Source organism: Wyeomyia smithii, chromosome 3 (assembly GCF_029784165.1).
Source record: "Wyeomyia smithii strain HCP4-BCI-WySm-NY-G18 chromosome 3, ASM2978416v1, whole genome shotgun sequence".
Lineage (NCBI taxonomy): Eukaryota > Metazoa > Arthropoda > Insecta > Diptera > Culicidae > Wyeomyia > Wyeomyia smithii.
The window spans coordinates 262,720,283-262,737,905 of record NC_073696.1 but is presented as its reverse complement, the minus strand read 5'-3'; the positions used below and the strand labels follow the sequence as shown (position 1 = coordinate 262,737,905).

At 40.4% G+C, this 17,623-nt stretch overlaps 1 protein-coding gene across 2 annotated transcripts in view; it reads left to right on the top strand.

The window, feature by feature from the left end:
- Positions 1–9,089: 9,089 nt before the first annotated feature.
- The window catches only part of LOC129732442 (histone-lysine N-methyltransferase ash1), a 30,508-nt gene continuing 21,974 nt past the window's right edge, over positions 9,090–17,623 (top strand). For both annotated transcript variants that reach the window (XM_055693332.1, XM_055693331.1), the window contains exons 1-2: positions 9,090–9,633; positions 12,497–12,960. In XM_055693332.1, the coding sequence (XP_055549307.1) occupies positions 12,698–12,960 (263 nt within the window). In that variant the 5' untranslated portion in view covers positions 9,090–9,633; positions 12,497–12,697. The remainder of the gene's footprint in view (positions 9,634–12,496; positions 12,961–17,623) is intronic.

Sequence of the window (17,623 nt, the reverse complement as noted above, 5' to 3'; positions counted from 1 at the left end):
CACCCACCGAACACTAATTGACGGTGGTGATATGCTACGATAACAAATGCCATTCGAAACTCTAATCTACTAATTGATTGTCTTGGAATGAGCTTTCTTTGCTATCTTATCACCTTCAAATGCAGTCTAATGATAGTAGAAAGCAGGGTGGTTCTGATGGAAAAACTTGAATCATTCATCATTGGAAGAATCATTGAATCATGAAATCATTTCATCACTGAATGATTGAATCATTAGCAACATTGGGACTGAATGAGGAATTCAACTGGTTTGAACGGTTTCTGACTAACGAATGGAAATATTATTATCTCTAATATCAAATAATTGCTGTGATCGAATTTAATTTGTTATTTGAATGCTTCGTTGTTGAGGTTTGCAGATAACACTCCTTGTCAAGAAAATCAAGGATTGCCTTCCAGATCTTTTTGGACACCGCAAATCGCGAATCGATGTTTCTCCAGCTTCTCTGGTCATCAGATTGGCTTCCATCTCGGTGGTTGGTAAATATTGCAGGTCGATGATTCGTTTTTAATGAAGATCTCAGGTGAATGCATGTTTTGTATCGATGTACATTGATCCAAACGATTGAATGCCATCTTCTTGATACACGATTGATTGGCCTTGTAAATAATAGTTGGATAGAACGGTTCCTTGTTGATGTCTTCCAGAAGTTTTCGTATCCGTAGCAGCTCCTGGCATCCTTGTGCCAGCTACCATTCAACATCCTAAGGTCCGAGTTGGCAGGCTTGAACCCCATCTTCTTGAATGTGCTGTCTATTTCCTAGTGTCAGGCCCGCGCCGATTGTTTTAGCCCATGATAGCTGCGTTTCAGGTGACAAACTTTGTCACCATCCGTTTTTAATCCAGGTGATGACCGTATATACAGGGGGTAGACAAAATGATTGAGACAGCCAAATTTTGTCAATCTTTAAATAGTCAGAACTTCACGAAAAATGAATCAATTTTGATGAAACCGGTTTCATTTTGCTGCAAAACTATTCTAGTTTCTAAAAGTTACTAGAGAATTTGACGGGACCAACGGACACCGGAAATATTCCGGATTTTAGGAGTGTTTGTCGAACCGTCCATTCTTGCAACGCTTATAACTTTTTCTGACATCTTTTTATTTTAGGTTTATATGTTTACAATAAACAATAATTCATTCCGAGTTCATTGGTGCCCAATGATTGAAAATCCGTCGAAAAACCATCGAGATATGAATTAATTAAGTATGTTTTTTGCAGTTTTTCTGCTGTTGGGTACAAGGATGGAAAAACTCGTATCGCATAACAATCATTCAGGTATCATTTCTGAACGTGCTATTTATGAGCTTTCAATCCTAGCAAACCATCGCTATTAAAAGTTACACATTCTCAAGCTTGCAAGAGACAACTTAAAGCAATGAAATATATGGTAGCTTTCTTTGATGATTTTGTTTCAGTATTGCCTGCTTTAGGCGGAGCGAGCTACATCTAGCGAGTGTTTCACGAAAGAATCGTAAACGATTGCACTCAAGCGATCGCAATGATTCTTTCAAATTTTGGTTGCTTGTAGGCGTAATTCGGCTACTCCACGTCGTGCTTTCACCGTGATATACCACGATGATTCTTGGTGATTTCAAGTATCAGATGCTAATGCATCATGCTACAATTTCCGTAAGCATTGATGATACCTATTTGCTCCGGCAAGCAAACAATTGAACGCAATCTAACGTTCATTTGGATTCATAGTTTTGTATCACTGGCGATAACTTCTCAAAGATTCTCGCGATAATGTTGAATGCAAGTGAACTTGGACCCAATAAATACTATCGTGTTTGAATCATTCAGTCTCCTTCTATGGTAGTCGGAACTCTTAGAAGCGAAAAACAATCAACAGCGTTTCTATGGAAAACTTGTACGCGAGTGGAAATAGTTGAACGATAACTGATGAATCAAAGAACACATTTGCATGAAATATTGCTAGTGAGTGAGCTTTTCCATGCTTGGTTGGGTACTTAGTACACGAAAAAGTTTTTGTGAGAAAAACTTTTTTTTTCTGTAAAGAGTTGGTTTGTTCTGAAGAGTCTTAGGCAACTAAATTGTCTATCTAAAAACCTTTATTTAAAAAAAAAAATTCAAATAACCGATAATTCTCAAATCACTTTTTGTTTTTAAAAATTTATATTTTTTCAGTGTAAAATTCATTTTTTTAATATTTTTAAATAAAAGTACAGATAATTTTCTAGAAGTTATCCATTTACTATCATTCTCTATCTCTCATTATTTAGATATGTTGATAAATAAGAAAGAGGTTTAATTACTTCAAATTTTTTCTAATGCTAGCCAGATGAATTTTCAAAAAAAAATGTTTGCAAAGTTGCTTCTTTCACTAAGGCCTACACACCCACAAAGTTTCATTGAGTTCTGCTAGGATTCCCAAGGAAAATGGTACGCAACAAGAGAAAAAATTGATAAAAACAACATCCATACTGAATTAATTCATATCTCGATGGTTCTTCGACAGATTTTCAACCTTACATATAAACCTAAAAGAAACAAGATATCAGAAAAAGTTATAAGCATTGCGAGAATCCACATTTTGACACACACTCCTAGAAACTGGATTATTTCCGGTGTCCGTTGGTTGATAGTTTTCCAGTAAAATAAAACCGGTTTCATCAGAATTGATGCATTTTTCGTGAAGTTTTGGCTATTTAAAAATTGACAAAAATTTGCCTGTCTCAATCATTTTGTCTACTTCCTGTAACTTCCTCTAACTCGGCATACAAGTAAGTGGTGTTTTTATCCATGTGTTCCATTAGCAACCGGCAATGGATAGGATGATTCGAAGCGTGAATCAACGAGCAAGGTGAGCTCCGTCCCGAATTTCTGCGTAAGGTCTTGTGCGACCAATTGGGCCTTGTATCGCACCGTCTTGTCGCTTTGTCTTGAAGGTTAATTTGCGTTCTGCTTTTCCTTCTGCGTAACGTTGGCGGCAAAATATAGACTTTTTACGGTAAAAAAATAACTAACACAGATTGAGTTTGATAAATTTCTCATGGAAGGTAATTATGTTAGCTTATTTGCAAAATATTCTACGGCATTGCGAGCGGCCTTCTGGCAGTTAACCGAAAAATTCACCATGGCTAGGGATATCATCCGTCCTGATTTAGCAGGACATGTCCTGATTTTGAGATCCTATTTGAGCGTCCTGATTTCTTTTTCATATTCTGGCATTTGTCCTGATTTCCTTAAGATATTCAATTTTGTTGCGTGGGAGTAATATGTACAAACAAAAGTACTAGCCTTAATTAACCAATGCAATGTGTCCTCTCAAAACGCCCGATAATAGCTCTGACTTCGGTCTCGATCACACAGGTCTATAAGAGTTATCAGCATCAGCTGACTCTTCTGTGTGTGATGAGACATTCCTTTCAGTCTATAAATAAATAACGCTTGCACAGCAGTGTGTGTAGTTAGGGATGAGCAAAAGAATAAGTCGACAGTGGAATGTGATACGATATAGATTGTGGAACAGTACCACCGTCCCCCGTAGTTTAATTGGTCAAAACACCATGCCGGAGACAGGGAGATTGCGGGTTCAAGTCCCGTCGGGATGCGGTATATTTTTCCAAATCTGTATCATATTTCCAGTTCGCTTATTTTTCGTTCTTCCTCTACTCACATACTGTCTGCTTAATGAAATAGCTCTGACTTCGTACGAAAAATGTGTGAAATGCACAACGCAACAGTTGTACAATGGATACATTGACAAAAATTGAAATCCGAAACTTTGGTTTCGGGTAAACAATCAGTTTTGGGACACTCGAAATACCATAGTTTTTTTTCGTAAGCCGGTCTATATGAACGATTAGACGTTCCCAAAAGCACGGTCTGCAGTCAAAAGAGCCATTTGCGATGTTTTTTTTTGCCACAGAATTAACCGACGATGATACCAGTAACGTAGAACCGAATGCGTCTGAATAAAACCTGAAACATAGTTAAATGCAAAATGTTGTGAACAAATCTAATATCATTTTAATTGTTAGTGATTCGTTGATGTTTCCAAATGGCCGGATTCATGAAAGTGCATCGATCAGTTAACACTTGCGTACCTGACCCCTACAGATCCGAAAAAAATCTTCCACCTGCCATTCCGCAAGATCTAAACAGAACTTGATCCACCCTTTTTCAAAAGATCACAAATTTATCATAGTTTTCGGGACAGTAGGGGACATTTAAAAATTTTCCGTTGTTCCGGATTTATTGAGGGGAACCGTTTAGTAAGTACTCTTCCAGGGACACAGGCTAGATTTAAAACGGTAGCGAGACCTTGCTTGCGACATATCAAACGTTAAGTTTTTGCAAAAAAACATTGTTGACGATCGGTATTTGGCCACTTGGATGACTAATGGCCGTTCCTGGCCGAGTTCTTTCTTATGCCGCAGGCTAGGTTTCGGAACCATTCCCGGAACCGATTTTCCGAACTCGACCAGTAGTGGCCAAAAGACGTTCAAGTGGCCAAATACCGATCGCTAACAACAAAAGTGTCCTGATTTCTAATTCCGACCAGATGGTATCCCTAACCATGGCGGACAAAAACATGTGTGTAAGCACGCTTGTGAGTTCGCTTTCTTCGTTTTATTTATCAATTCCTTGAGTGTCAGCCACAGCAGTACCTTCTTGGGGAACTTGGTGTGTGAAATGAATTCCACCTCGGTGCTTATTTTCTTCGTGGGGGAAATCAAATACGAAGTGCCCTGCAAGTCGCTGCCATCCAGGGTTTGACAGGTCTCGTCATCCATCATCACCGCCACGTCGCGGTTTGCCGGGAGAATCGACTTGACCATCTTGTTCAGGCGCTGCCGCTGCGTCATTACCGGCAGCTCCAAGACCGGTGGACGGGACTACCGCTTTCTGATATGTATGTCCATGTTCGCCAGGTACTTTTTCACTGTTTGGCTGGGTACTGTTCTTTGAACGCGCACACTCCTGAACGGAGTAGCTTCTCTGATTTCGCCATCACGGTTGGAGTTCGACTGATAGAGCTGTCCATTTTTTTCTTCTGACTCATGGGTTACTATGATTGAGGCTGCATGGGTAGTTTTGTCAGTGCGTGTGAAGGTAAACTCATGAAAATTTTTGTCCGTTTTTTTACCGCAAACTACTAGACACTGGCTTCCACGTTTGATTGCCCCGTAGCGACTGCAGTTCTTGCTTCCTCGCGTTTGCCAAGCTGCTCCTTACGGAAGCAGTGCTCCACAGCAGAAGCAGTTTGCACAATTGTGGTGCAGAAACACGAAACAAGTTTATGGCTGTTTGATGTTACGTTTAGAAGTTTTTCATAATACTACGAAGCGAAAACATGGAAAATAGAGCAAAGTGGTTATATATAAAGGTATAGCAAATACACGTTTTCACTCAAAGTAATCAAATTGATCTTAAAACCCATTCTGAAGCTTATCACTCTCGAAACCCCAAAGTGACACAGTGCTTGTTGAAGGTTGCTGGCACCAAATCTTACATCTACATATTTACCGGTTGGTCACTGCTTGACAAATACTGGACAACTACCTTCCCCTCCAAGACGCGCTTCTAATGAGCTGCTACGCAACGATGCTTCAGTTTCTTTGACAGCGCCTCGGACTCAGATATCGCAATTGCGGACCGATTGTCCTCGTTTCCTTTGTCTGAGATGTTCAGTTCCTTGAAGAGTTCCTACATCCACAGTAACTCACAGATGCTGTCAGCCAAGACACTACACTCTGATTCGATGGACGACAGGGAAATGGTTATTTGCTGGCGTGTCATGGCTCATGGAGTCATTACCTGGTTGTTCCGTAGGTTTGGAATACGAACCCTGAGACAGGATGACGATTATTGGGAACAGTTGCCCAATTTGCATCGGTGAAACCGCTGATCTGCCTCGCTGATTCTTTCCTCTTGTAGATCATGGTTCCCATGCCAAAATGCTTGAGAACTGCTTCGGTGTCCCCGGGCTGGCTCAGGTTCAAGATGCCATGCATCGATGCGGATACCCAGATACATTCGAGCTTACCAAGACCTTCCACACGAAATTCACGCAGAAACAGCCGTTTAACCGCTTCGATTTCTCACAGATTCTTCGACAAAATTAATGCGTCATCTACCATCTTCTTAACTTTCTTAAACGAACGTAAAGGCTGCCTACTTCCACACCTTGCCGGAATTCTATCTTGTTCTCTAACTCGTCGAATCTGTCGTTCAAGTTTTGGAAGACTGCTTCAGTCCATAAATCGATTTGCGAAGTTTACACACTTTCTCCCCCTCCTCAAATCCCTTGGGTTGACGCATATACATGTACTCAGTGAGAACACCGTTGAGGAACGTTGCTTTAACATTCATTTGATGGACAACGAAGTAATCGTGGTTTGGTAATGCCAGCATCATCTGCATGGTCAACATCTTGATAACCGGTGCATATGTTTCATGAAAGTCATAGCCGTAGCGCTGGGTAAACCCTTTGGCGATCAACCTTGCGTTCCTCTTGTGAATAGTACCATCTGGGATGGTTCTCAGGCGAGATACCCATTTGCAAGCGACTATGGGGAGATCGACCAAGTTTCACTTTTGGCCAGAGATTAGGCTGCTTTACCACTTGTATGCCTGAAGGGCACTGGGTACTGAAATGCCACTGCGACAGTCTTGCTGATTGTCTTTTGTGGCTGGCCCCGATTGCTGTGCACAGGTTATGGATTGCTCGTACTCATTGATGGAGAAGAACTGTTTTGTTGTTGTTGTTGACTAGGCTGCTTACTCCGTCTCAATCCTTAGGAATCTGTTTCTTCCGGGTCATCTTCACAGTCGTTGAATTCATCATCTACGTTCACTTCTAGTATGTCACTGAGTTGGATATAGTCATCATCTTCATCCTGCCCAGCAGTCTCTTGAGTCTCAGGCTCGTTGGCCGGCACAACAGATCTCTAACTCGACGCAGACATTTCCGGATCCGCAAGGTTTGCTGGATCCACGAGAACTTCAAAGACCATAGAAACTGATAATAACGATGGACTGGGCCGAAGCTTTGACTCTTAGCAGAAGATTCCCTTTCTTCAACATCTCTGCCGATTAGAATCTTCCGATCGTCCCATAGCCGATACCCATTGACACCGTACCCGACAAAAACACAAGGCTTGCTGTGAGACTCTAGCTTGTTGTATTTCTCCTTGGGTACGAAAATGTAGGCTTTAATCACCGTTTTTAATCACCGTGACTGCGGGCAACTCCGCGCAGCACATTTTTCCGCGCACTCATCTCAAAAAAGTGTTTTTTAACAATAAACTAAACTAAAATATAACTAATTTCTGTACTGTCATAGCAAGCTATGCTATGCACATGGTAAAGCACACAAATTAGTTGTATTTTAGTGAAATTTACTGTTGATAATAGTTTTTTGAGACGAGTGCGCGGAAAAATGTGCTGCGCGGAATTACCCGCAGCCACGGTATACCGTAGAGATGGTCGGGTATGGGAAAATTGTTACCTGTACCCGACCCGTACCCGTCTAATCGAAAATTTTCAAACCCGTACCCGACCCGAACCCGATGTCTGGTTTGTTTAAAATGATTTGTAGTTAGTGTGTATTACCTATTTTGTTTTAATTTAAAAAAAACCTTTTTGTTCGCAAAATTTGGTTGATTTGAGGGGTTGTGCCAAAGCTATGTAATTCGTTTCTGTGAGGAGGACGCCCTGTGGCGTTGCTTGTGGTTGAAGATTAAATTCTATTTGATAAAAAAGTAAGGGGAAAAGTGCCAAAATCAATAAAAATTAGGTCACGTGCTTTATGGACGGCTTCAAATAAAAAATGGAATGGAGATTTGTGTTCAGCACCCCAAAATATTTTTGTCGCATTTATTCACACTTTTTTTTCCTTAGCCAGCCTTTGTATTAATTTGCCTGACAGATATGAAAAATGCCCGGCAAAAATTCCAATTAACTCAAAACGGTTGCAGGAAGAACTATTCACATTCACATTAGAAAAAGACTGCCGACAACTGTCAGAATAGGTATTGGCCGATCTCTTGTTGAGTGAGAATGGGCAATTTCTTCTCCGATCTTTCCGATTATCGACACTAAGAAAACACCTAGGTTTGAAATGTTAAAAATTAAATTAAATTAAATTCTTATAATGCATTTTTCAAACCCGTACCCGACCCGAACCCGAAGCCTTGGTTTTTTAATTACCCGTACCCGATGTTGATCGTCTTCGACTAGCAACCCGATAGTCGCCCTGGCCTTGGCATCTCCAGCGATTCGAACTGCAGTTTCAGCCTCAGGAATCGGTTTCAAGCCTGGTGCCACGTACTATCACAAGTCCTTCCGCACCATGGGGAGTTTCACCCTGAGGCGCCAGCTTGCATAATTTGAATTTCTCAGCTTCTGTAGACTGAATCGGCTTTCGTCCATTCTCCAAAAAAATCCTAATAAAATCTTCAATCTTGCAGAAAAGACTCCGTGCTTGCCCGTAGCCTATTGTATTAGAAACTGGTTAGAGCGGTTACTGACTAACGAAGGAAAAATTCATGCTCTATAATTGAATTCGATTTGCTTCAATTGAATCATTTAATCCCTAAATTCATTCTTTCATCCAATCAATTTTTCTTGATCTTTGTGTTTTCAATTAATTGGAACTGACGCGTTATCCTTCGCGTAAAAGAGGAGTGCAGTGTATTGAAACTAAAGCTTCAATAACACAGAACCACTGCAAGTTTATTTTTAAACTAGACAAGCGAATTAACAGGCAAAGCTCATTCCATTTTGAAGCGAAAAAACAAACGGAAAACTTTCACTTTAGCCTAGACCCAAACCGCCGGTGACAGCTCCAACGGTCATAATATTGATACACACATTCCGCTGTCAAAGTAACTGTCAAAAACCGAGAAAGTGAATCGGCATCTGTCATCCTGCCAGTGTTTGCATAAACACACATTCACAGTTTCTATGCGTGTGCATCGTTTCTCGCTTTGCACACTTGGACCTCTCTCTGTATGCGGCGTTCGTGTCAAAATAGAGTGAAAAAGTATTGGTATTGGCAGCAGCAGTGGAGTTTTATATTCGCCAAAGGGAAAAAAAGAGCAGTACATGAACTTTTTCCCTCCGCGAAACCGATTACGACAGCGACAGCGGACGTTTTCGTAAATATTTACACCGATTCGTCGCACCCGAAAGTGGTCAAAGTGCGCGTCAAAGTGGCCCGGAACTGGTGCCGCATCGGGAGTGAGTACTATCGGCTGCAACGGAGCACTGTTGGGACGATAAAAGTGAATTTTTTAACCGACGGTCGTCCACCAGCCAGCCAGCGCTCGAGCCAGAGCCGTCTGGTAACGCAGCGACGCCATTTTAGAATTTTTATTTTGCCTGGCTGCCTTGGATGAAGGATTTCGCAGTGTCGTGCAGTGAAAATTTTGTTTGGTGTCTTCTCGAATGGATGCAATTGTTTCGTGCGTAATTATGGTGCACCAATTTGGTGGATAGAAGAGAAAAAGTGTTATTTTAGGCTAGATTTGTGGAAATGGTTCGTGCAGCGGGAATACAGAATGCACTTCGAGCGGCGGCTGCAACGGCCGGACGGGGATAGAGTGAACACCAGTGACAAGGTGAAATGATAATTTAGGTAAGAATCAGCGGATGGGGCCGCTCGCAAGTGACCTGGATTTTTTTACTTTCCGAAATTGAAATCTGTTGTGTGCATCGCTCCGGGAACAATTAATCGAGAGTGGAAAATAGTGCTCCCGGTGGAACAAACGATTGATTATTCGATTTTGAGAAAAACAGTGGCTCTATCAGTGGATGGAATTGGGAAGTGCCTATCTCATTAGGTTGAGGTTATGGCCTAATTAAAAATTTGTCAATCATTATTCTGTCTGTCTATCTGTCAATTATGTATTTACTTTCAAGTCTTCTTTATGGACATGAATTTACAAGCTCTCATAGTCAGTTGTATCGATTTCAAGGCAGTTTTTTGCTGACAATTGACTACGACTGTTTATGACCTCTTTTAAATTTCGATACGCAAAAGAGCTCACGTATGTCGAAATGCAGAACCAGCAGAATGTTAACTGCATCAACCTGTAGAACAACTGCAATTTAACTGAAGTTTTCCTTATCCCTTCGAGTAAAGATTGCGGTAAAATCACTTTATTAAAAAAAAAAAAGTTCAGCAATTTTCAAGAGGCTCTCGAGAAGAATTTCCATCCGCATTTCTTTTCCATGAAAGCGGTTTTAGAGGGGCAAAACAACTGCTGCTTTATCCATTAGACTGCATTCCCAACCCTTTTGATAGTGTAGGTTCCGGTGTGCCGCACCTGCACCGGTGTTGGTGCAAACTTTTCCTTCTTGGTGGATCGTGATAAAACGTGTACGTCATCATCACAGCCATAGCTAGGTTGTTGGTGTTTTTCTTTGGATTTCCCCCTTTCTGGATCGCGTTTATAGACATTGGGGGGACGGGAGCTCGTTTCGGAGGTCTGACCAGATGGATTGCAATGCAACGGGTGCTTGTTCCGACCAACAGATGAAGCAGCCAGCTCGTAAGTAGTGCGCGCCAAAGGGGGAATCGACCGACTGACAGATGTTGATTAAGCCATTCAGACGCGATGGCGTAGGTGGTAGGATGGGGAGAGGGGGAAAGATAGGAGGACGTTTGAAAAGTGCGCGCGATTATTTTAGGATTGTACGCGGGTACGCGCAGTACCGCAGACGCTTGGTATAGGGTTTCACTGTTCGCTTTCTCGCGCGATTAAGTTTTCGGTGGGGGTTTTTGAATGTTTTTTTACCTGCACAAATTATCGAACTGCCGACAACGGCCGATTCAATGGCGGTCTAACCAAAACCGCAGGAATTTTGGATCGTTCCCAAACAAATCCGATAGTTTTCTTTATGCGAAATGTAAACAGGACAATTATTGTTTGGACCTTCGGCTGAAGTTACCCTCGTATTGTCACACGATGTACATTCATTTCAATTTGAACAAAGCAAAGCTCATATGACGGCACATCCGGTACTTCTTTTTCTCACCATTGAAGTGTCCATAATGTACTAGAACTGAACCAGCCGAATTTTATTACAAACAAGTCTTAACGTTAAGCAGTACGCAAACACATATAGGAAATCTCCTTCCATCAAAAAAAATTCTTTTGTTTGGAATAGAAAGATGTAAGGTACGCTCGACATGTTTGTTTTATAAACAAAGCTGACAGCTGTCATCAAATTTGCTGGTTATAATTTCAACGATGCCCATTTCAGTGTTGTTGAACTGGCACTAGAGGTGCACACGTTTTTTTGATTGTGACTTGTGAAAGGCTATAACTGCAGTGACCTGAAACTAAGTGTTAAGAAAAGTGACTTTTAACCTAATTTTGCAAATTTCTCTCCAATTTGAAATAATGGTTTCAAATCCCTAATAATTGTTGTGATTGTATGAATAGTTTTGAACTTTTTATTTTAAATAGATTTAAATAGAACTAATAGACATGTTTCCATCATGGCCCATTTTAATATGAATATCTTATACCGATTTAGTTTATTAGCAAGCTCTAAATAACGCATGAGTGTCAAATTTGGCACTTTCTGATTCGCGAATAAGTCCCATCATGCGTACATTTTTCGATTAGACCTATTCCTAAATAAGGCCGAAATGCATCTTGATTGATAATAGATAATTTAGGAAACTCTGAAATGCTAAAAATGAAAAAGACAAGCGGTTTAACAAACAATGCTGCAAAAAGCAAACATTTCAACTGCTAAGAAAGCCAGCCAAGAAGCAACAGTCATTCGTTCTTTCTTCAAGCTGGCGGCGACCTTGACGCTAATAGCTTGCCGCAAACACGTTCTCCCAGGAGGAAAAACGGCGGTCTGATTTACGTCCGCACTTTATCTTAGACGACACGTAAGTAGGTATGCTGGTCACGGCGGTAGAAGAATGGAGCGAAATCATTTTCACTACGGCAAACGATTCTCCACAGTATTTTCTCGCCTGCACAGAAACAAGATTTACGACCGTACATTAATCAAACACCTTTAACTCGGACCCTCTTTTTCGTATCCCGAAAGGGCTGAGACAACCTGTCAGAAGAGTTATATTACTACCTTCTGTTTAGCTTTTACATTTCGAAACTCTGAAAACAGCAAAACGAAAACCCAGGTACCGGATAAATGAACCGTAAAATCTGTCACTCATAGTGCCGTGTATCCCTTTTATTGACTGACAGGATAATGAGTTCGGGGTTGAACACTTCACACCAAAAAGGAGAATGGATTTATCATTTTTTCTCACTTGTCGAATGTTAAATGGTTTAACAAGCTACCCATTGAGTTGAAGGCTGCAACATGTTTCACATTTCAATTAAACTGCATCCGTCATTCTACGATCGTTTAGAAGCTTAAATAAATATTGTTTTTCAATTTGTCTGAGCATCAACAACGTACTTTGAATAACGTCTGTTTTCGTTTCTTCTGTTTCTCTCGCTTTTTGCTAGGACGATTTGCACGGTGGACAACCCCAATCAGACGAGGCAAAAGGATTTTTCTGTTGGCAAAACAAGCGGAAACGTGCCTCATTTGTCGAGCGAAAACAAAGCATAGAAACAATAAACTGAACAGTACGGATTAATACCCAGCAGCAGTAGTAGAAGTAGCAGCAGCGGTCAAGCAGGCCTCCGGTGCGTCAACCAGAAACCATGACGACGATGAAAACGCCACCGGTGGAATCGGAGCCGCCTGCCAAGTCACCGCTGTCCTCTTCGTCCTCCTCGTCGTCCTCGTCGGACTCTGACGACGGGTCGGATTCGTCGTCCGACTCCGACTCCTCGTCGGTGGCTTCGACCAGCAAGACGAGCAGCAAGCAGAGCACCGACAAACAGCAACAGCAGCAACAGCAACAACAGCAGCAGCTACAACAACAGCAGCAGCATCCACTGCAGCAGCAATTTAGTGTCATGAGGTGAGTGAGGTTTCAGGATACATTTGATGATACGGAATAATGCTTCTGGGGATGTATTTGTAATTCAAACCCATGCACTGCCGCCTTTTAGCATAACAACAGTTCTATGTTGAAAACTGAGCAATCGAAAAAAAAAACGCGATTGAAAGTTATACGGTAGAATAATCTATTTTCAAGAGTATATGCCCATCAATCAACAAAATTTCCGCACACCAGTCCTATGTTCGAGAGCGGAAGGTTATGTATTATTTGTGGAAACGCATTTTTTCTTTAATTTAAGCAATTGTGCTCGAAAATATCTGTTCTTCAGTCACTGAAGATTTATAGCTACACGCAAAAGTTGAAGTCTTATACAATCATTGCGTCTTCCCGATTCGCACAAATGTTGCACAGAAATCGCACAATAAATGTGTGAAACGCATAACGCAACAGTTGTACTGCGAATACATTGACATAGACTGAAATCAGAATATGTATCATATACCGACACTTTATTTCTCACGTCGAGTGTATTAGTGACTGCACGCGCTTTTTTCTCAAGCGACGAGAGAAATTTCTCTCGCTCGTATTTCCATGTATGTGCGACAAGACTAGACACGTCACATACAATTTGCAGGTTGCTCTTTCGCTTCTCTTTCGGTTCGGATTGCGACGCGCAAGGCGATATCTCGTTGCTTCACAAAATGAGCGAGACACCCGTGCTGTACATACTTGATACCAGTGTTGTTAGTCTCTCACTCATACTGTCGTTGCGTGCTTGCTGCTATTCAGAGGAATGCATGAAGAAGAAAGAGTATTTCGAAAGCGTGTGCGCAAAAGACTTGAAAAGCGTTGCATATGTCTCGTCCTCAAGCAGTAAGGAGGAGAACGGTTTTGCTTCTCGCTCGCTTTGCATTGCTGCTTGATACCAGTTGAAACTGTTTAGGTGTAGTAGTTTGGAGCTACCAAATACATTGGAGAAACGCTAGAGCATTAATTGCGTTATGCCCAACACGCAATCATTGTACTGGTTCCGAATTATATCAACAATTGCGCTTAAAACGCACAATTTTGTACTGGTTTCGCACCATCCAACTTTTGCGTGATAGTGAAGAAAATAATTCCGATAAGGCTTTCAAGAGCGTTGCTTGGGAACATTTGCCGTTCACACCTTGGAAATTCGAGGATATTACGCCAAAATATAAATTTTTCCGAGTTACCTTTAATATTATTTCGTAATATACACTACCCGTCATAAGTTTGGAATCGCTTTACTGAGTATTGCAACACCCAGTTTGAATATTGCAACACCCCGAAAAGTTTAGCATCACTTAATATGGGCAGATTAATGTAACTCTATCTCTTTATTCTGGAAACCTAGAGAGTTGTGGTCTTCAGCAAAGTTGCTCAGGGGGTCAAGAGCTTGTAATTGGAGGAGATTATAGTTCGGAATTCAGCCAAAACGCAGCTATGCATGTAGTTCTGAGTGTTTTGAACGCTATTTAGCTCACTAATCCCACCATTTAGAGAGTTGCGATTTTCAGCAAAGTTACTTAGGAAATCAAGGGCTTTTAATTTTTTAACGCAGCGCTAGTGTGCATGGAGTTTTGAGTGTTTTGAAAGTTATTTAGCTCAATAATCCCACCGTTTGGTAAGTTACGATTCTCAGCAAAGTTGCTCAAAAGATCAAGAGTTTCTGGTTGACTAATAGTTTAGTTCGGAATTTTTCTTCAATGTGCTGCTCTGCCGGTACCCGGATAACTGTCCCATAATGAAAAACAACATGTTGAGAAAATTTCCGCAAAAGGAAAAAGTCTTCGTGTCATATGCAGTCGATTGCAGAAAAGTTTAGATATTTTTTCTTCCTACTTGCAAAAGTGGAAAATCTCTCCCAATGCTTCTAAAACTCAAATGATAATTTTTCCGCATAAGCCTAGGGCTTCTTTCCTCAAGCCAAACAATAATCACGTTGTCAAGATGAATGGGGTTATTTCAAGTTGGTCCGACGAGGTTAAGTACTTGGGACTAATTTATGATAAAAAACTTATTTTCAAAGAGCACATTGAGAGTATACAAGCCAAGTGCATCAACTATACGAGATGTTTATATCCTCTCATTAACAGGAATTCTAAACTTTGTTTAAAGAACAAACTTTTGATTTACAAACAAATTTTTAGACCAGCAATGCTTTATGCTGTACCGATCTGGTCAAGTTGCTGTTCAACAAGGAAGAAAACGCTCCAAAGGATTCAGAATAAAATTCTGAAAATGATTTTGAAGCGTCCTCCTTGGTTTGGTACACTCGAATTACATAGACTTACTGGTGTTGAACCATTAGAAGCTATGTCAAATAAAATTATTAACAATTTTCGACAAAAATCGTTGCAATCCTCAGTTGCTACGATAAGCTCTCTTTATAGCCAATAAGTTAGCAATTAAGTTAGTTGTAAGATTACTTCCCCTTTTCTGACAAGTAGGTTTAAATCCCTACGAATGATAAGTCCTAATTGCGAAAGCAAACAAATCCTAACAATTAAAATTACAAATTTCTAACAGTGTTGAGAAGTCACCAGACACACATACTCATTATTTACTAATATTTATCATAAATACTCAAGCTACTAACAAATCCCCCCTTTGAAAAAAAAAAAATAAAAAAAAAACATGTTGAGAAAGTTTTTAGTGTTTTCAACTTACTCTATCCTAAACTCTGTTTAGAAGGTTGCGATATTAATTATTCATTGGATGGTTTGAACACCACAGGGGGCATTTTGTATAACTTTCCGCTGCAATCTGAAGACCAAACAAGCAACGACGGCGTTGCTGCACGGCGTTGTTTACATGCAAGCCAAGTGGTTCTGACTTTAGTACATGGTGCGTTTAAGAAAGCACCCGATATGTATACACAAAGTCAAAAACACTCGCCCTGCAGGTTGTCGAAGTTGTCGGAGTCGTCAAAGTCGGGTTTCAATTAGGGCACTGGGTGTTTTTGATTTGTGTTGACACTAAATTGTAATGAAAATAGCCTGTATGCTTGACATGACATGCTTGACCACAACTGGTGGCACTAGCCGAAGACCGCAACTTTCTGGGTAGCAATAATCGCGCGATAAGTTGAAGTCTGAATACGAAGAATTGCATGCACCCTAGCGCCGCATAGCGGGGTAATTCAACCTGAACAAGTTTGCTGAAAACCGCAACCTTTTAGGTTGTCAAAAACACGAGATATCCGCTTATTCCAGGTGATGCTAAATTTTTCGGGAGGTGTTGCAATATTCAACCTGGGTGTTGCAATACTCAGTAAAGCGATTCCAAACTTATGACGGGTAGTGTATGTTTGATGCCTTGACTCAATTCGATGAAATATCGTTGGTTCGATTCAATGGATACTTTCTATAAAAAACAATTCCACTCTAAACTTCATTGGAAATGATTTCGAGAAAACATTATATGCCAGTGAAAATCTTGGACTAGGGTTTGCAATATTCCCGGAAATTGATTTCCCGGGAAACGGGAATGAAAAAACTCATTTCCCAGGAACCGTGAATGGAGAAATAATGTCTTAGCAAAATAAGATTTCGAAAAAGTTTAATGAAAAGAGGTATCAAAAAATCGTTTACAATTTGATTATCAATTCGCATGAAAAACGGAATAAGAACAAAACTTATTCAAGTTCACATCAGAAATCCACGATCGATTTTTATTGCAAATATTAGCTGAAGATTAGATTTGTAGGTTTTAGGGTTTTCATGTCGCCAAACAATCGCTTCAGCTCCGCTGACAATTTTTCGTTAAGCCAAAATAAGGTAGTTTTCATTTGTAAGCTTTGCTTAAGTCTGTTGAATCACCGCTATATTTCTAGAATACTTCTAAAACACCGATTCCAGTTCTTGTTACATTTCATTAGAAACTGGAGTGTCCAACATTTTCTGTTTGTCAGTTTGAAACTGGAGTGTCCAATACATTCACATTTGTTGAAACGTTGAAACATTTTTGAAAAGTAAGTAAGTTATATACTCTAACGACGTAAGTTTCACTTTCGATAGGTTATTAAGTTTTATTGCACTATTGTGTGAGAAACTATATTAAAACTTTGCAAAACTTTTGAGAAACTTGGGTATCCCGGGATCTCAGGAATCAATATTTTTGTTCCCGGGATCTGGGAATCCCGGGAAAAGGTAATTCCCGGGAAATCGTTCCCGGGATTGCAAACCCTATCTAGGACTGTTTTACTAAGAATCATCAAGCATAAAAAATCGAATACCCTTTAATCGAATACCGTCCAATACTGTTGAACAGTCCACATGAGCACTGATCATGGTTGCATGTAGCAACCGAAATACGTATCTACGGACGGTATTCGTTTAAAGGATATTCGATTTTTTGTAGTAGAATTAAATGGAAACATTACCTATTCTCAATATTCAATTCCATTTTACTAAGACGCTCAAAAAGAAATTTATTTCATAAAAAAAACCGCGTAGATTCTGAAACGCGCGCTTATTTTGAGTCGGCGCACCTCCGAAAATATTTTCGCACGCCAAAAATAATTAAGAATGCTATGTTTTTTATTCCTGTTGATTTTTCACGTGATCAAAAACAAATAACCGAGCACGAATTCAACGTATGCTACAATAACATCTATAAAACTTTGAGAATGGAATAAGTAGACATTTCAATTTGG